This window comes from Bombina bombina, chromosome 5, assembly GCF_027579735.1.
Source record: "Bombina bombina isolate aBomBom1 chromosome 5, aBomBom1.pri, whole genome shotgun sequence".
In the NCBI taxonomy this organism is placed as follows: Eukaryota; Metazoa; Chordata; class Amphibia; order Anura; family Bombinatoridae; genus Bombina; species Bombina bombina.
This window is the reverse complement of record NC_069503.1, coordinates 443,730,618-443,751,502: the sequence shown is the minus strand read 5'-3', so window position 1 is coordinate 443,751,502 and position 20,885 is coordinate 443,730,618. Positions and strand designations below refer to the sequence as shown.

The following is a 20,885-nucleotide window of genomic DNA, read 5'->3' as shown; positions in this document are numbered from 1 at the left end:
GCCATCATCTGTTGGAAGCTAAAACCTCTTCAAAGGGTCATAATTTCTATTTTTGTGCAAAAAAGCCGCTAACATAATTTATGCAAATAAACCACCTTTTATTTTTTATTTTTCTGATTTGTTATATAATTTTACTGTGGATTGGTGTAACTTGTGAGTAATACAGGCACTGACCTCTACTGATACTAAAATTGATGCATGAGCCATGACTGTTTTGCACAGGCCAAAAGCCTGTTCATGTTTCATACAAACGTTTTAGCCTTTTGCTTCTGCTTAGATGGGTGCCAAGATGGTGTGCCCAAGGCATCACATACAATACTAAAATTATACATTAAAAATGTTAGCTTTTTTTAAAGTAAAGCAAGAGAAATATATTTTTATACATTAAATGCGAAAAAATTCTGATCGATTCAGATTTTTTCGAATTTCGGTTCGGATCGATTCGAATTCGGAAAAATTTGAATCAATTCGGTTTGGATTTGTTTCGGATTTATTCAGATTCGAATAAATTCGATTCGGTTCGGTTCGGAAATTTGGAATTTCGGTAAGTGTTAGGTGGGATGTGCTGTGTATTAGACTAGTATATGTACTGTATATTAGGTGTAACCCATAGCAGAGTGATATAACCTAATATACTGTACAATACTAGTGTAATCCATGGCCATCCGAATCTACCGAAAAAATCCGAATAAATACGAACTAATTCGGATTTATTCGGTAGATTCTGCACTATTTTAATTCGGAAATTCAAATCAATCCAAATCCCGAATTTGACGAATTCGGCCGAATTTCCGAATCGATCCGAAACGAATCGCACATTTCTACATTAAAGTCAACCCTTTTTCTCTCATGATTCAGATAGAGTATTATTACCTTGTCTTTTTATTGCGTACTTGTTAGTTATACAATTCTACTGCATTGAGTGGTCCTTGAAGGGCCGTAAATAAATTTATTACTATTTAACAAATAAATAATATATTTCTTAAAACATCCAGTGGCACAGGTAGATTTAGATATGGTTGCAGGGTACCCAGTGTTTGCCCTTATTTCTTCCATATATTTTACTTTTACTAAAAGTGCACATTTAGTAGACTGCATTTTTTTTCACCCGATATTGAACCAAAAGACACATTTTACGATACAGCTAGAGCTGTTGCATGCACTCCCACCGGAACCAAACCCCACATGTTAGGGTTCACAGCATCAATAATACCCCCAAGGGTATCTTGAATCACAAAACATTAGGTCTAATCACTGATACATCTCTGTGTGATAACTAAAATTACTTTGCTTATTCCATGCATGTATATATAGTACAGTACATTATATTATATATATTATATTGATTAAATAGGTTACACACCTATTACAATACTGTGCAAAAGATTTAGGCAGGTGTGAAAAATGCTGTAAAATAAGAATGCTTTCAAAATTATTAAAATGTTAATAGTTTATTTTTATCAATTAAGAGAATGCGAGCGTGAGTGAACAGAAGAAAAATCAAAATCAAATCAATATTTGGTGTGACCAATCTTTGCCTTCAAAACATCAGCAGTACTTTCACTTGCACAAAGTCAGGGATTTTGTAGCCATATAGTCAGGTGCATAATTAAATAATTACACCAAACAGGTGCTAAGGATCATAAATTTAATATGTAGGGTTAAACACATTTATTACCTGAAACAGAAACAGCTGTGTAGGAGGAATACAACTGGGTGAGGAACAGCCAAACTCTGCTAACAAGGTAAGGTTGCTGAAGACAAAAAAACATACACTATGGCAAGACCAAACACAGCGAAAAGACACAAGATAGTTATACAGCATTATCAATGTCTTTTGCAGGCAGATATTTCAAGGCAGACATGGGTTTCCAGATGTGCTGTCCAAGCTCTTCTGAAGAAGCACTAAGAAGAAGTGGGCAAAACTGAGGACTGTACATGCAGTGGTCGGCCAAGGAAACGTAGTGCAGCAGATGAAAGACACATCATGCTTACTTCCCTTCACAATCAAAGATATCCATTAGTGCCATCAGCTCAAAATTGGCAGAAATCAGTAGGACCCTGGTACAACCATCTACTGTCTGGAGATGTGTGGTCAGAAGTGGTCTCCATCATAGATGTGCAGCCAAAACATCATACCTCTGATCTGGAAACAAGGCCAAGCAACTCAACTTTGCACAAAAACACGAATTTGGCTGCAGAAAAATGGCAGCAGATGTTCAGGACTGATAAGTCAAAATGTTTGGCTGTAGCAGAAGGCAGTTTATTCTCCGAAGGGCTGGAGAATAGTACATGAATAAGTGTCTGCAGGCAACAATGAAGCAGGGTAGAGGCTCCTTGCAAGTTTGGGGCTACATTTCTGCAAATGGATTTGGGGATTTGGTCAGAAATAATGGTCTCCTCAATGCTCAGAAGTAAAGGAAGATACTTATTCATCATGCAATACCTTCAGGGAGGCATCTGATTGGCCCCAACTTTATTCTGCAACATAACAATGATCCTAAACATACAGCCAAAGTCATTAAGAACTATCTTCATTATAAAGTAAATAATACATTTTTATTTTTTAATCATTCTTTCTATATAGTGCTTATATATATAATAATATTGTAGTATTGGTTTGTAGATCCTACAAATAACTCCTTGCTTGGTAAAGGCAATATCGGTGGAGAGGGACACGCCTTTTTTAAGTTTACAAGTAGACAAGAATACATTGGTTTATTCAGGAAAGGAAACTGAAAAACCTTATTTCAGATTAAACAAAGAAAAAGCTACACGGTCCTTTTGAATAAAAAAAAAAATATCCTGTGTAAAAGCATTTTATTTTTAAATTAGAATATGATTTAAAGTGAAATATTACTCAAAATTTTTAAAACAAGTTGAAATTGAATTTATGTATGAAAAAAAGTAATGTGTGTATTACAAGTACAAAGTAAATGTGTGCTTAAAGGGACACTGAACCCACATTTTTTCTTTCGTGATTCAGATAGAGCATGACATTTTAAGCAACTTTCTAATTTACTCCTATTATAAAAAAAAATTCATTCTCTTGGTATCTTTATTTGAAATGCAAGAATGTAAGTTTAGATGCCGGCCCATTTTTACTGAACAACCTGGGTTGTTTTTGCTGATTGGTGGATAAATTCATCCACCAATAAAAAAGTGCTGTCCAGAGTCCTGAATATAAAAAAAACCTTAGATGCTTTCTTTTTCAAATAAAGATAGCAAGAGAACGAAGAAAAATTGATAATAGGAGTAAATTAGAAAGATGCTTAAAATTGCATGCTCTATCTAAATCATGAAAGAAAAAAATTGGGTTCAGTGTCCCTTTAAGTGCAATTAAATTTTCCCGCCAGTCAGGATAGCGCAACTTCAGAGCTCTGGTTAATTGTTACATTGTACAGTACAGTTACACTCTTAATAACAATATCTAATAAAATTATTATAAAACAAATATGACATTAAAAAGGCAGGCAAAGGGCTTTAACATAGAGATAAAAACATACACATGTATAAATATATGTATATATATATATATATATATATATATATATGTGCGTGTAAATATGTATTTACGTATTTATAGAAACATAGAATTTGACGGTAGATAAGAATCAAAAGTCCCATTAAGTATACCCATATATGTTTATCTGTGATGTATATATGTATTTACAGACATATACACACATATAAACACATAGGGGGATATTTATCAAAGGCTCAACTATGCTGCATTCGCCGGCACCAATGCACTCGCCTAACATCGCGGCCGTGGACCTGAATACAATCTACATATTTATAAAAAAAGTCGGCAAAAAGACGCGTACCAAGTACGGGGCGATGAGCATCGGACTGTTGTTAACTAGCAGTCATCGATCTTGCGTCTATTCGGTTTTTTACCAACTTTATTTATACCCTGTCACTAAACGCCGCCACTATACTAAAATGTTTAACCCCTATCCCGCCGCTCCCAGATCCCGCCACAACCTATATAAAGTTTTTAACCCCGCCGCAACTAAATAAAGTTTTTAACCCCTATCCCGCCGCTGCCGGACCTGCCGCAACTAAAATAAAATAAATTAACCCCTATCCCGCCGCTCCCGGACCCCGCCGCCACCTAAAGAAATGTATTGACCCCTAAACCTCTGGCCTCCCACATCACTACCATTAACTAAACCTATTAACCCCTAAACTGCCAGCCCCCCCATCACCATAAACCAAATTAAGCTATTAACCCCTAAACCTAACAACCCGCTAAGTTTAAATTAAAATGACAACATCCCTATCTTCAAATAAATTAAAAAACTTACCTGTAGAATTAAAATTAACTATTTTTAAACTATTAACTAACCTACCCTAACAACTATTCTACAATTACATTAAACTGCCAATTAAATTAACTAAATTACATATTAAAAACACCAGCCAACAGTAAAACCCACCACCCACCCAACCAACCCCCCAAATAAAAACCCTATCTAAAATAACCTAAGCTCCCCAATGCCCTGAAAAGGGCATTTGTATGGGCATTGCCCTTAAAAGGGAATTTAGCTCTTTTACTGCCCAGACCCTACTCTAAAAATAAAACGCACCCAAAAAAACCTTAAATAAACCTAACACTAACCCCCGACGATCCACTTAGTTATTGAAGTCCCGCTTGAAGGATCCATCCAGCAGGCAAGAAGTCTTCATCCGGGTGGCAAGAAGTTTTCATCTGGGCGGCCTCTTCCATCTTCATTCAGGAGGCGAAGTCTTCATCCAAGCGGAAAGAAGTCTTCATCCAGGCAGCTTCTTCTATCTTCATCCATCCGGCGCGGAGCGTGTCCATCCTGAAGACATCCGGCGCGGAGCTCCTCTTCAATACGGTCGCCTGGATCTTCAATGCAAGTGACGTCATCCAAGATGGCGTCCCTTGCATTCTGATTGGCTGAAAGGTTCCAATCAGCCAATAGGATTACAGCTGCTAAAAGCCTATTGGCTGTTCCAATCAGCCAATAGGATTTGAGCAGCTCTCATCCTATTGGCTGTTCCAATCAGGCAACAGGATTTGAGAAGCTCTTATCCTATTGGCTTATTGTAGGCTAGGGTTTTTTTTTATTTTGGGGGGGCTTTTTTATTTTGATAGGGCTATTAGATTAGGAGTAATTCTTTTTTATTTTTGATAATGTGGGGGGTTTTTTCTTCGTAATTTAGTGTTTTTTTATTTTTTGTAATTTAGTAATTTTTTAGAAGGTTTAATAGTAGATTTAAATAATTTGAGTAGGGTTAGGGTTTTTTAATATGTAATTTAGTTAATTTAATTGGTAGTTTAATGTAATTGTAGTATAATAGTTAGGGTAGTAATTAATAGTTTAAAAATAGTTAATTTTAATTCTACAGGTAAGTTTTAATTTATTTGAAGATAGGGATGTTGTAATTTTCATTTAAACTTAACAGGTTGTTAGGTTTAGGGGTTAATAGCTTAATTTAGTTTATGGCGATGTGGGGAGCTGGCGGTTTAGGGGTTAATAGGTTTATTTAATGGTAGTGATGTGGGAGGCCAGAGGTCAATACGTTACTTTAGGTGGCGGCGGGGTTCAGGAGGGGCAGAATAGGGGTTAAAAACTTTATGTAGGTTGCGGCGATGTCGGGGTCAGATTAGGGGTGTTTAGACTCGGGGGTTTATGTTAGGGTGTTAGGTATAAACATTACTTGTTTTCAACCATAGAAATCAATGGGATATCGGGCAGCATCGAACATAAGCTTTTGGTGCTTTCAGAATCCCATTGATTTCTATGGCATCCACGGCCTCCAGGGTGGCGGATTGAAAACCAGGTACGCTGAGTCGGAATAGCCGCGAGTGTACCTGTTAGAAATTTGATAACTTTGAAAAGTTGTCAAATAGAGCTGAATGTGTATTCGGAACATCTGTAATGACGTAAGCATCGATCTGCGTCGGATTGAGACGGGCGGATCGTATGTTACGTCACAAATTTCAACTTTTGGCGGTCTGTAGGCTTTGATAACTTGGTCGGATCAAGCTCGCCACAATTACGCTGCAGAATTCCGCCGTATTTGCGGTTGACGGCTTGATAAATATCCCCCATAAATACAAATCTATAGATATATAGACATATATAAAAGTACATTGGAGCCCTTTACTGTTAAGTAGATAAAAACATGTAAATGCATATTTATGCAATATAAAAATGTAATACATTATACTGTGTATTTACTATAAATATTTCACATTCCAATGTTCTGCAAATAGGGGAATATGTTATAAGTATTTTTAAATCGTTATTTTATATATATATATATATATATATATATATATATATTCTGTATATCTGTATATATCTATACCTATATATATATAAACATACATATATATATATATATATATATATATATGTGTGTGTGTGTGTGTATAGATGTATATATTGTACCAAAAAAACATCCTATATAATAAAAGGCCAAGTGTGTTTGTCCGAAGCTGTCATGTGCAGTAGAGACAGCACGAGGACAAACACACCTGGCCTTTGAGTCCCTAGCTGATCTGTGCTCTGCGGCAAAAGTGGGCGTGACCGGGCATGAGTGGGGCGTGGCCGACATGAGGGGGCGTGGTCAATGTGAATGGTCGTGAAGGGGGCGTGGCCGGGCGCGGCTGCGCAATAGAGGGGAGAGAGATAGAGAGGGGAGAGAGATAGAGAGGGGAGAGAAATAGAGAGGGGAGACAAAAAGAGAGGGGGAGAGAAAGAGGGGGGGGGAGAAAGAGGGGGGAGAGGTGAGAGAGAGGGGGAGAGAGAGAGAGGGGGGAGAGAGAGAGGGGGGAGAGAGAGGGGGGGGGAGAGAGAGGGGGGAGAGAGAGAGGGGGGAGAGAAAGAGAGAGAGAGAGGGGGGGGAGAGAGAGGGGGGGAGAGAGAGAGGGGGGAGAGAGAGAGAGGGGGGGGAGAGAGAGGGGGGGAGAGAGAGAGAGAGGGGAGAGAGAGAGGGGGGGGAGAGAGGGAGATAGGGGGGAGAGAGAGAGAGCACAAAAGAGAGGGGGGAAGAGCACAAAAGAAAGGGGGAGAGAGAGCACAAAAGAGAGGGGAAGAGAGCGCAAAAGAGAGGGGTGGAGAGAGAGCGCAAAAGAGAGGGGGAGAGAGAGCGCAAAAGAGAGGGGGAGAGAGAGCGCAAAAGAGAGGGGGAGAGAGAGCGCAAAAGAGATGGGGGAGAGAGAGCAAAAGAGAGGGGAGAGAGAGAGGGAAGAGAGAGAGCGCAAAAGAGATGGGGGAGAGAGAGAGAGAGCAAAAGAGAGGGGAGAGAGAGAATGCAAAAGAGAGGGGGAGAGAGAGAGAGGAGGGGAGAGAGAGAGGGGGGGGGAGAGGGAGAGAGGGGGGGAGAGAGAGAGAGCACAAAAGAGAGGGGGGAAGAGCACAAAAGAAAGGGGGGAGAGAGAGCACAAAAGAGAGGGGGAGAGAGCGCAAAAGAGAGGGGTGGAGAGAGAGCGCAAAAGAGAGGGGGGAGAGAGAGCGCAAAAGAGAGGGGGAGAGAGAGCGCAAAAGAGAGGGGGAGAGAAAGCGCAAAAGAGAGGGGGGAGAGAGAGCGCAAAAGAGATGGGGGGGAGAGAGAATGCAAAAGAGAGGGGGAGAGAGAGCGCACAAAAGAGAGGGGGAGAGAGAGAGCGCAAAAGAGAGGGGGAGAGAGAGAGCAAAAGAGAGGGAGAGAGAGAGCTCAAAAGAGAGGGGGGAGAGAGAGAGCTCAAAAGAGAGGGGGAGAGAGAGAGCAAAAGAGAGGGGGGAGAGAGCGTAAAAGAGAGGAGGGAGAAAGAGAACACAAAAGAGAGGGGGAGAGAGAGAGCGCAAAAGAGAGGGGGGAGAGAGAGAGCTCAAAAGAGAGGTGGAGAGAGAAAGCTCAAAAGAGAGGGGGAGAGAGAGAGCAAAAGAGAGGGGGGAGAGAGAGGGAGCAAAAGAGAGGGGGAGGGAGAGAGCGCAAGGGGTGGGACCGCTGTACTGCAAAAAATGGCCTGTGTGAACAGGCTTTAGGACTAGTAATATATAAATAGAAATATGTATTTATAAATGCATATAAAATATTCTTCTATGTGAAGAACATTGGAATTTTAAATATTAATAAAATGTGATCTACTTTATGCATGAGTAAGGGTGTTAGTTTTTCCCCCCAGTTTTTCACTCTCCATTAAAGTCTATGGGGGAATATGTTAACGTGGTTGTGATATTCAGAATTTTTTGTGCGCATCAAATTAGCGCGCAAGTGAAAACTTTATACTTTTAACTTATAATGTGCAAAAAGCCGAAGTCTAGCAGAGTTAACGCATGATAAATAGCGCCCCAAATAAGTTTGCTTATTTAGAAGATCATTCTTTATTTATTTTATTTTATTTATTTATTTTAAATTAGGCACTGTAATAGATGTTGCAACATTTTCTTTTAGTTGAAATTTTAAAAAAAAATCTATATAATTTCACTTGAATATAATCTGGCATCATTTTATAGAAACCTATTAAGGTACATGCTGGTTCTTACTGATTTCTATCAGCAAGCACTGAGATAATTTTCTTCTGGCTGTATCCCTGTAAGAAGTCAGGAATAGGATAAAGAGATCTATCCTAATCTGGGCTGACATGCTTTTACTTACACAAGTATATGGAGCACCTTTGTGCAATCTGTATTATTAGATAAACCTGAACACAATTGCATTGATTGCCTAAAGCAAACATTATAAACAGTATCTGAAAAAGGTTATGTGCCTGCCTGGTTATAATTATATGCTGAGTTTTGTTCTTGTGATACACGATACTGTGATTTATTGTCAGTATACAGCATTTGCATAAGATTCAATTTGGGACATTACTTTTTCTCCTGTAAATTATTTTGATTAAACCATTTTCTATATATATATATATTTTTTTTTTAAAGGATCCTTAACTGAGAAACAAACAAAAAAAAAACAACTTGTTTTTGATGCTTGTGGGGCATGTCACTGACCACTACTAGAGATTAAGGGGGGGGGGGGGGCGATTTATCAATCTGAGGTTGACAGGGGTGCACATACACGCTCCTCTCTGCCGCTGCTCGCCTCTGGTTTGCTGAATTCCACTGGCGGAATTCAGCATTGCACACAAAAACTATTTTGCGCTTGTGTGCAATCCTGTCCCTTGCCCGCGCACAGCAAATCACGCACGGGCAGGAGCTGTCAATCTCCGCAGTCAGACTACACTGAGGAGATTGAAATCCGCCATTTTAGAGGTTGGTGAAATGTTAGGAAAGCAGCGGTCTGATGACCGCTGCTTTTTAAATATGGCGTGCAGGTTCTTTTGTGAGAACCTGCAGTCGTATGGGATCCAAAGGCTTGTGAAGCCTTTGATAAATCGACCCCTAAAGAGTTTTGCTTATCAGCCAATGAGCTTCTATCCCATGGGACAGTATTAACAAACTGCACTTTCTATTAGGTTTCAAAAACAACAAAACCAGCTTTAATGCAACCTTTTTTTTTCAGGCAAAAAATATTTTGAAAATTCTTTATTTATTTCCTTTTAAATGTATGCAATGCAAATGACTGAAAAGTAGTTACTTAGCTAAATGTATAACTGTTCATGAACTTGCAGAGGGGTCTCATTCTCAGGGTGACACCATGTTACAAATTCATTGGATATCACATCACCTTTATTTCAACAGATTCATTATTAGATATTCTTTCACTCAACATCTATAGATACATTACATACACAATACATGCAATGTTGCACATGAAACCTATTACTAAACAAAGAGACACTGTGCTGTAAAATTGGTTCCCCCATAATATTTTCCTATGACTTGATAAATCAGCTGCAGAGTATAAAATGTGTGGCACACCCCTTTTAAATGAACTGAGCTTGTAGGGAGATTAGACCGACTTGTCACTTTCTACTAATAGAAAAGATTCCTTATTTTATCTCTATCTTTATACCAAAGCCCAGTATTTAGAGAGAACAATCTTGAAAATGAACATTTTACTACATATTCCTACTCCCCACTGAGAGTGTAATTTCTTCTGCTGACCCTCGTTTACATAGCTTTTCTATAGCCAATATTTGCACTTATGGATACCTGATGTAGAGTGTTGCACTGTGAAATGTGCTTCGGATGTACATGGATTAATGTCACTAGAAGGGTGGGACTAACCATAGAATTGCCCATACCGGTCTGACTCTGCATAACAGCAGTTTGTGTTTTACTATGTAGCTGTTTCTGTTGTATGGTGTTGTTCACTTGAGTGATTTGTCCATTTATAAATAAATATATTTGAACCTTTTATTGATTCCTGGCTTTGCCTGTGAGCCTCACAAAGGAGAGGCTACGTCTATGCTTAAATACTTGAGAGCTAAGTAATCAGCTGCAGAGTATAAAATGTGTGGCACACCCCTTTTAAATGAACTGAGCTTGTAGGGAGATTAGACCGACTTGTCACTTTCTACTAATAGAAAAGATTCCTTATTTTATCTCTATCTTTATACCAAAGCCCAGTATTTAGAGAGAACAATCTTGAAAATGAACATTTTACTACATATTCCTACTCCCCACTGAGAGTGTAATTTCTTCTGCTGACCCTCGTTTACATAGCTTTTCTATAGCCAATATTTGCACTTATGGATACCTGATGTAGAGTGTTGCACTGTGAAATGTGCTTCGGATGTACATGGATTAATGTCACTAGAAGGGTGGGACTAACCATAGAATTGCCCATACCGGTCTGACTCTGCATAACAGCAGTTTGTGTTTTACTATGTAGCTGTTTCTGTTGTATGGTGTTGTTCACTTGAGTGATTTGTCCATTTATAAATAAATATATTTGAACCTTTTATTGATTCCTGGCTTTGCCTGTGAGCCTCACAAAGGAGAGGCTACGTCTATGCTTAAATACTTGAGAGCTAAGTAATCAGCTCAGAAGAATCTGAGTACAAATACTTGATTTACCAGCTGTATTAATGCAATTGCATACTTCACCATTTGCAGTTTATTTCCCTTTTTTGAGGTCCAAATAGGAGAATATTACCAGAAGGTGGAATCGCATACATTTGGGACTTTATCCTTTAGTGCATAAAATATACACATTTTTGTAGTGATCTTATTTGTTGTATCAGTTTGTTTGTTTTGTTCTTTCTTGATTAGGCCCATACAAAGGAGCAGGAAAGAGAGAAGGGGCTATGCAGATCCTTTATTTGTAATGATATCTGAACATTAATGTCCCCAACTTCCCTTGTCTAGTCTTGTATTACTAACGATTGCTGATAGGGACAGCCGGACAGTCAGTCAGGCACTTAATCAGCATAGCATAGGGAGGAGGGAGACTAAGGGAAGCACAGCTATTTTCAATCACTTTGACTAGAGCTATGGTGCAGTTGTGTCCTTTTAGAGTGTTCCAGTCATGCTCCATATATTTGCTGCTCCTTCAAAGAATATTTTGTCAAATTGCAAATATGTATTAAGTTGTAGACTTTAAGCAATTTGTCCCAAATCTACACACATTTGGAAGATTAATTTAACTCCTGCTTTATCTATGCAAGGGTGCAGGGACAAATCTACAGAGAATGCTGACTCAAAAAATACATTCATATACACTTGAATTTTGTATTTTATGTCCCTTTAATGGGACCTCACTAAATACCTTTATGTTTCCCTTTTGTCTCAGCAGGCAGTACAGCCAATTAGATGCCATACTTTCTGCCCCATCCACAGTACAATACATTCCCACACCTATACTGTAATTTCTATGACTTCGTAATTATGAGTCGGACATGCGCTTTAGCCAGTAAAGCTCATTGGTTGATAGCCACAAATACTGACTGTATGTATCAGCCAATAAGCATTAGCAGGAAGTGCCTATCAGTCAATGAACATAAGTAGGAAATGCATATGAGCATCACTGCATGAGTAGTTGTAATGAATGTGTGACAATGTGTGTACATTTACAGCTGTGTGTTACCATTTTTTTTATGGAAATGACTCGTGTGTTGGATGTGTTTGAAAAAGTGTCTATGTATAGAACAGATGAAGGATTGGAAAGATGGGAAAATATAATGGGGGTATGACAAGAAATGAAATTTGAAGGCAGGGAGAAATAAAATGTTTTGGTTAGGAGGAGAGGTAATATGGGGTAAGATTGGGAGATGATATATTAAGAGAAAGTAAGATATAACATTTTAGGGTGAAGAGAGAAATGGTATGCAAGAGAGTGATTAAATATTAGGTAAATAGAGTAAGAGGCAAGAGGTGAAATGTGAGGAGCAGAAAATAAGATAAATATTGATAGAAGGGGAGTTTAAATATAAATGAAATTGTAATGTTGTACTGATAAGTTTTGTGGGTATCACCCATGTACCAAGTTCCTGTGATCAACCATTACTTGAGGGGATGGGGCAGTGAGAGATCTGAAGACAATCAATTAACCCATATTAGGTAGTCTTTATATTTCTGTTTAAAATTTGTTGAATCTTATAGGCCAAGAAAGTGAGTATATTGTTGCAAATCAATAGCTACAAGAACAGTAATTTCACAAAATATTTATAATATAGGTTCAGCTTAATCATCACAAAATAAACACATGGATGATTCCAAGGGGCCGATTTATCAAAGCTTTAACTGATAATACGATGGAATTCACATGAATCTCGCGTAATATTCGACGCAAATTGAATCCGCCGTAATTAACAAAGCATCAACATCGTCAAATGTTGAAATGTATGACGTAATGTAGCTCAATCCGACGCAGATCGATGCTTGCGTCATTCCAGATGTTTCAAATTCACATTCGACTTAATCTGATCCTCTTCCCAATTTATCAAACATTCAACAGGTACGCTTGCATCTTTTCCGCCGCAGCATACCTATCGTTCAAACCGCCACCCTTGAGGCCGCAAATGCCATAGAAAGCAATGGGAGTCTGAAAACCCAGAAAGGTTATGTTAGATGCCGCAAGAGAATGAAGCTTATTACATATTTAGGTAAATTAGAAAGTTGATTACAATTGTATACTCTTTCTAAATCACACACTCAACAAAGACACATGTTCAGTATCTAAATAATATGTTAAATAATAATATTATAATCACATGTAATTTCAAGGGACAGATTCATTTCAAAAGTAGTTTTAATGACAGGTAATGTCTGTCTGGAAGCAGGACTAGTAGATATAGGGATAAAAATAAAATAAATACATTACATACTAAAGCTAACTTCCTTTTTTTGATAAATCTAATTTCAAGATGTTTAACGCATGTAATACAAGTCCCACTGCATTTCGCAACAAATTTGATGCAATACTTTGCACCAAACTGGATGCAATACTTGAACTCCTAAACAACCCACAAACTAGTGAAATTTTCACATGATTTATGACATCAGCCAATCTGATTTAAATATACATTTTATACTATCACTAGCGAATCAAAATGCTCGATACTTGTGTCATTGATCACTCATCAGAACTTGTAAGTGCCATTTGTTACATTGTATTATACTTTGAAAGTATGTATATGTGAAATTAGTATTAAAGTTAAACATTGATGATGACATTAGGACACACAGTGTAATATTTTTGACAATGATTTTAAAAATCGATTGATGTTTGATTCAATATAATCTTAAGATGATAGCTCATAGGGATAGTCCACCTAACATTAAACTGTCATGAATCAGCAGAAATTAAAATCACCTCTTTACTGTCATGATATTTTCAGTGTATTTCTTCCTTCTCTTGAATTTAATTTTCATTAAGAAATGTCATCGTATATGCCAGCCCATTTTATAACACCAGTGTAGGGGTGGTGTTTAAAACTAGATTACAATCAGGAAGGGTTACACAGGTGCAGAGAGAAAACTTGCCCAGCTCTTAAAATATCCATTGATTGCAAATAAATACATATGATACCCTGATTACATGTTATATTTGCATATTATTCTTGCTCAGAATAATAATATATTTACACTATATACATATAGTGGTATAAATAAACACAGAGATATGAAAGACAACATTGTTTAGAACAAAATAAAATTTAGGGACATGTAAATATGTTTGTAAAAGATTTCTGACATATATATATATATATATATATATATATATATATATATATACAAGTATGTGCAAAGATATATGTACAAATTGTAGCATTAATAATAATTTAAAAAAAACATGCGATAGTCATGATTTCTAGAAATACAAATACACATTAATTTATGTTGTGAAAATATCATATATCAGATTTTTAGTATAACAAACAAATAAAACAATGAGATATTATTGTTTGTTCAGGTATAAACATACAGTAGCTATTTATTGGACATTAACAGGTGAAAAATAAAAGATTAGCTTTAGAGAAATGTGCTTGTTCATGGACAATAATGATATGGTATAAATAAAGCTGGAAATAAACAGAATATCCGCGACATCGATGACTCCTATTTATCAACAGTCCCATGCTCATCGCTCCGTACTTGACGTGCGTGTTTTTGACAGACTTTTTAATAAATAAGGGCATGGTATGTGGATTCGCAGCAGCAATGTCTGGTGAGCGTATTGACTCCAGAGAATGCACCGAGATTGACGCTTTGATAAATCGGCCCCCAAGTGTTTCCTTGTGATTGCCAGAGGTAATTGGCATGTAAATAGATTGTGTATTATCCCAAAGGTTTCTATGTATACTATCTTAATAAAATGATACACTTACAAAGACTGGGATAAGACCTTGAGCTTTGTCTTCCTCTAAGACCTTTTTAAGTGCCTCTCCACGGGCTTTGAACTTATCATCGGCTGGAATTTTCTTCATTTTCACACCACTGATTAGCCCAGCCCTTTCTACAGATGAATGAGCCTGAAAAATGAACATTTGCTGTAAATATACCATTGTCTTTTATATATTATATTCCATTCAATAGGATGCAGACTTTCAATTTTTTATAGACTACATTTAAAGGCACATGAAATCCAAAATGTTTCTTTCATGATATAGATAGAGAATGCAATTTTAAACAACTTTCCATTTTATGTCTATTATCTAATTTGATTTATTGTCTTGGTATCCTTTGTTAAAGAAGCAGCAATACACTACTGGGAGATAACGAATTACGTGAGCCAATAACATGAGGCATATATGTGCATCCACCAATCAGCAGCTCTTGAGGCGTTATGTCCCTTTAAGAGCCTGGCCAGGTAATAAAATATATTAAGTATTACTGCTAATATAATAGTTTTTAATGTATATGGGGGGGGGGGGTACTTCTGCAATAAATAGATCTTGTATGTGTTGCAATTTAATAAGATGAAATCTGTCTCAGTAAAGAGCCGAATGCCGCTGCGGCAGCCATATTTACTATTCGTTCTAACAGGAATAACATGAATTCACACGTCTATTACAAACTAACAATTTAATTCTGAAAAAGAATATTGGGGGAAGGAGTATCCCAGTAATATCCTTGAGAAAAATGGGGCGAGTGCATTCTGTGGTTTTAAGGAAAAATAGGACTGGTCTTGTTATATCATTTAATTGTTTTGCTCTCTTTTCTGTAGATTAACTCAGAAAATTGTTGGTTTTCTCAACTCCAATGAGCTTGTTTAAAGTGATGGGTGTCACCATTTTGGAACTTAGCTTTTTCCTTTATTTGTCTCTTCTATCTTAGAGGCTGATTCTATAACGTTCTCTTGGCTGGTGAGATTCTATAAGAATTCTCGCCAGCCCTTCTATTTGCCTGGTGAAATTCTATAAAGCCACTTTTTACCCTGAAAACAGGGTATCTTGCTAAGTGGTGTATACTGCATTTTCATATAGGAAGGAGAGGCAGACATTACAAAAGTGCATACTTAAAATTGTAATTTGCAAATCATACAAAATGAACAATTAAACCATTCACACGAAAAACCCAGGAAAAAATTGTATTGTTAACGTGAATAAAAAATCGTAACAAAATTGTTCACAATAAAAATCTCATTTTAGCAAAAACGTCAAATTTGCACTTAAGGGGACAGTTACCACCAGAATTTTTGTTGTTTTAAAAGATAGATAATCCCTTAATTACCCATTCCCCAGTTTTGCATAACCAACACAGTTATAATAATACACTTTTTACCTCTGTGATTACCTTGTATCTAAGCCTCTGCAGACTGCCCCCTTATTTCAGTATGTTTGACAGACTTGCATTTTAGCCAATCAGTGCTCACATCCTCAGCAATTTCACATGCATGAGCTCACTGTTATCTATATGAAACACATGAACTAATGCCCTCTAGTGGTGAAGATTTGTCAAATGAAGAGGCAGCCTTCAAGGTCTAAGAAATTGGCATGTGATCCTAGGTTTAGCTTTCATCTGAATACCAAGAGAACAAAGCAAAATTGGTAATAAATGTAAATTGGAAAGTTGTTTAAAATTGCATGCCCATGTTTTTTTTTGGACTTGACAATCCCTTTAAATTACACAGGAATAAATCGTATTAAATATGTATAGTGTAAATCGTAATTTAATTACACTGCATGTGCAAAAAATAAAAAGAAATTTGTAGTTATAAGTACAAAATACAAAAGCATAATTTTTTTTCGTAAAATGGGCTGAAAATGGACGTTATTCACTATGTAAACAGCTAATATCATTTTTAAAATATATTTGCATACCAGTCTCAGGCTAATTTATACTGTAAACACATCATTATATCTAGCATTTATTTACTGTTCAATATCTATTTAATGTTCAGAATTATTTTACCAGAAATCTCCCTGACCTACAGGCTTTGAGAGCTGTCATATCCCATCTCTTATCAGACATTACACACAAAGTCCAGTTCAGTCATATAAATGTACATAGTAAAAGCCTTGCAGCTGAGAAGCAAGGGGAAGCCAAAGAACAGATGACCTTTCCGGAATTAAACCCTTTGCTCAAGTCTTAGTTTGTTTTATAAAAAAACAGGCAAACCTTACTTATTGCGCAATCACAAGGGAATTCTGACTGGACTCCGTGCCTAATACAAGCTTAATATTTGAACTGGCATCAAACAGGTAAATGTTAATCAGCTTCTGACATTTTATATGTAAAAATGCTAGTCTCATTTTAAATGTCACAGTTATGGCGTAAGATCGCTTAGTGAAATATTAAGCTTTAAAACATTCTTGTTTTCTGCATTGTATTTTTTTTAATTTGATTCAATATTTAAAGGGATAGGACAACATTTAAATGTGCATGAATAAATTTCCGTTTTAAAAAGGAAGCATTTTTGCAATACACTTCCATTAGCAAAAAATATTCTTGTAAAATGTATTACTGTTTTTCAGCTGCATACTCACATATTCTGTGAGTGCCTGTGCAGTGTGCAATAGCATTCAAACACCATTCATCATCGGATGAGGTTCGCTATCATGAACCTCATATGCCCGGCCTCGTGGTGAGTGGGCAACATCTGCTGCCCACATTTAACATTGCACAAACCACTGCGATTGGCTGTGCCCGAGCAGAGGCTGTCAATCATCCCAATCTGATCTGATCAGGATGATTAAAATCCGCTACACTTTAGGTGGTGGTGCAGAGGTTAAAGGGACAGTATATTATAAAAATGTTTTTCCCTTAATGTGTTTCCGATTACTTTTTTTTACCAGCTGCAGAGTATAAAATGTATGAGATTTGCTTTTTAAGGCTTATTTGTTTATATGAATTAGCTGATTTTGTGTTTTAAAACAACCAAAACTAAATAAAATGGGTTTAGCTTGTAGGTATAATCAGATCTCATTACTGTATCACATTGTGTACATATAACTGCTTCTTTATCTTATATCTGTCCATAAACCAATCACCAATACTTGGGAGAGAACAATGGAAAGTTAAAATTTTATTACCTTATCTCCTCTATACCCCACTGGGAGTGTAATTTCTTCTACTGGCTGTGTTAACACAGCTTGGCCTTGAGGCCCAAAACTTTCAGGATGGGTGGAGATACCACAGGCTAAATAAACTATTTTAAATGCCAATATAAGGGTAATGGAAATACTTTTAAACAATTTAATACACTCCAGCAGGTAAAGTGGATCATTGGGAACAAATTAAAGGGGAGAACATTGAGTAAACTGTCCCTTTAAGTAGCAATGGTCTTACACACGCCTGAAACACTGGGGCTCCGAAGCTGCACTCCCAGTTTAATAAATTGAGCCTCAAACCTTCTCATACAGTTAACAGTGGCTTGTATGACACAAATTAAAGGGACACTAAACTAAAAAATAATCTTTCATGATTTAGGTAGAGAATACAATTTTAAACAACATTTCCATTTACTTCTATTATCTAATTTGCTTCATTCTTTAGATATCCTTTTTTGAAGAAATGGGAATGCACATGGGTAAGCCAATCACACAAGGCATCTATGTGCAGCCACCAATCAACAGCTACTGAGCCTGTCTAGATATGCTTTTCGGCAAAGGATACCAAGAGAATGAAGCAAATTAGATAATAGAAGTAAATTAGAAAGTTGTTTAAAATTGCATGCTCTTTCTAAATCATGCGATAAAAAAATTGGATTTCATATCCCTTTAAGTCTTCACTGGTGCAATATACATTGCCACCAGCTCTCTAAGTATTCATGGTGTTTGAATCCAGATCCTCTTGTTACATGTAGAATGTTTAAATGCTGCTGGAACAGTAATAACACTTACTAGAAGCATATACAGGTGGCCCTCGTTTTACAACGGTTCAATTTACACCGTTTCAGAATAACAACCTTTTTTTCCAGTCATGTGACTGCTATTGAAAAGCATTGAGAAGCAGTGCATTTATTAAAATAGCCAGTAGGTGGAGCTGTCCACTTGTGTTGCAGCAAAGCCAAGCAAGCTGAAATTAATCAGTTTAACCAGACCTGAGCTATCAAGCAGATTTCAAAGGAACAAGATCTTCCTGTCTATAAATCAGTCCAGATTGGAATGCATAGAAAGAACTGTTTGCAGAAAAATGCAAGTGAAGTCTGTGTTGTGTGATTATTTTATTAGGTTTATAATGCTGTTTAGCAAATGTTTTTGTTCATTTAACTTAGTTTAATTATATATTCTGTGTTGTGTGATTATTTTATTAGGTTTATAATGCTGTCTAGCATTTAAAGTCTTCATTTCAAAGCTTTAAAAATACTGTATTAGGTGTTACTTATGACAATTTTGAGAGGAGCCTGGAACCTAACTCCCTCACTTCCCATTAACTTACATTATAAACTGGGTTTCAATTTACAACGGTTTCGATTTATAACCATTCCTTCTGGAACCTAACCCCGGCGTAAACTGAGGGCTACCTGTACTGCAAAAATGCTTCTGTTAAATGTGAAATGCACCCCTACACATTTACATTTTGACTTTTCTATCCCTTTAAGTTTTCTTTTGAGAGAAATTAAATTAAAAGTTCCGCTTATATAGGTTGAAGAATCCTGGAAACAAAGGGACAGATTACAAGTGGTGAGCAAAAACGCAGGCTTTATAGAATGCTATTACTGCTTGTACTAAATCCACACCACTAACATGTTTGCACTCATATTAAAATTAGTTCATTGATTTGTGATTTGTGATCATTTTGTGTGAGGTAAGTATTGCTCTAGCATAAGCAAAGTAGTTTGCACTAGCACAATGTCTTGCTAAATCCCAAAGAAATTACTATAAAAAAATAATACAAAATATTAAAGATTATTTCCCTAGCTACTTCTCCATCATACTATGAATCCCTAAACCACTACAATCGGCCACCACAAACCACCCCACCGTTAAAGGGACATGAAACCCACAATTTTTCATTTATAATTCAGCTAGAGAAAACAATTTAAAAAATGTTTCCAATTTACTTTCTATTATCAAATTTGCATTATTCTCCTCGTTCTCTTGTTATTCTTTGTTGAAGAGATATCTAGATAGGTAGCGTGCACATGTCTGTAGCACTACATGACAGGAAATAGTGCTAGCATCTAGGGCTCTTGCTAATGTATTGCATTGTTGCAAAACTGCTGCCATATTGTACTGCTGACGTGCACACTCCTGAACTTCCCTTCCTCCTTTTCAACAAAAAATAAGAAGAATTTGAAGAACATTTGATAATAGAAGTAAATTGGAAAGTTGTTTAAAATTGTATGCTCTTTCTGAATCATGAAAGAAAGATTTTGGGTTTTATGTCACTATAAAATAATTTCTAACTTCTATTAAACCCAAAACTGCCACAACCCTCAAAAAAAAAAAAAAAAAAAACCCTAGCATTTGAAAAACTAATAATTATTAACCCAAACACAAAATAAAACTCTTCTATCAACCCCTACACTGCCACAACCCCCTCCAAAAAAAAAGGAACCGCTAAACCACTACAACCCTTAAAGGGACAGTGTAGGCCAAAATAAACTTTCATGATTCAGATAGAGCATGTAATTTTAAACAATTTTCCAATTTACTTTTATCACCAATTTTGCTTTGTTCTTTTGGTATTCTTAGTTGAAAGCTTAAGCTAGGAGGTTCATATGCTAATTTCTTAGACCTTGAAGCCCACCTCTTTCAGATTGCATTTTAACAGTTTTTCACCACTAGAGGGTGTTAGTTCACGTATTTCATATAGATAACACTGTGCTCGTGCACAAGAAGTTGTCTGGGAGCAGGCACTGATTGGCTAGACTGCAAGTCTGTCAAAAGAACTGAAAAAAGGGGCAGTTGGCAGAGGCTTAGATACAAGATAATCACAGAGGTTAAAAGTATATTATTATAACTGTGTTAGTTGTGCAAAACTGGGAAATGGGTAATAAAGGGATTATCTATCTTTTAAAACAATAAAAAATTCTGGTGTAGACTGTCCCTTTAATGCAATCATCTCTCCGTTATTAATGCTAAACAAAAAAAAACTACACTAAAAACCCAAACATCTAACCCCCTGTCATGG

General features: G+C 36.8%; 1 protein-coding gene across 3 annotated transcripts in view; it reads right to left on the bottom strand.

Annotated features, from left to right (window-relative positions):
* The window catches only part of DDC (dopa decarboxylase), a 222,497-nt gene that overhangs the window by 95,907 nt on the left and 105,705 nt on the right, over positions 1-20,885 (bottom strand). For all 3 annotated transcript variants that reach the window (XM_053714306.1, XM_053714307.1, XM_053714308.1), the window contains exon 6: positions 14,693-14,836. In XM_053714306.1, coding sequence (XP_053570281.1) covers positions 14,693-14,836 — 144 coding nt within the window. The remainder of the gene's footprint in view (positions 1-14,692; positions 14,837-20,885) is intronic.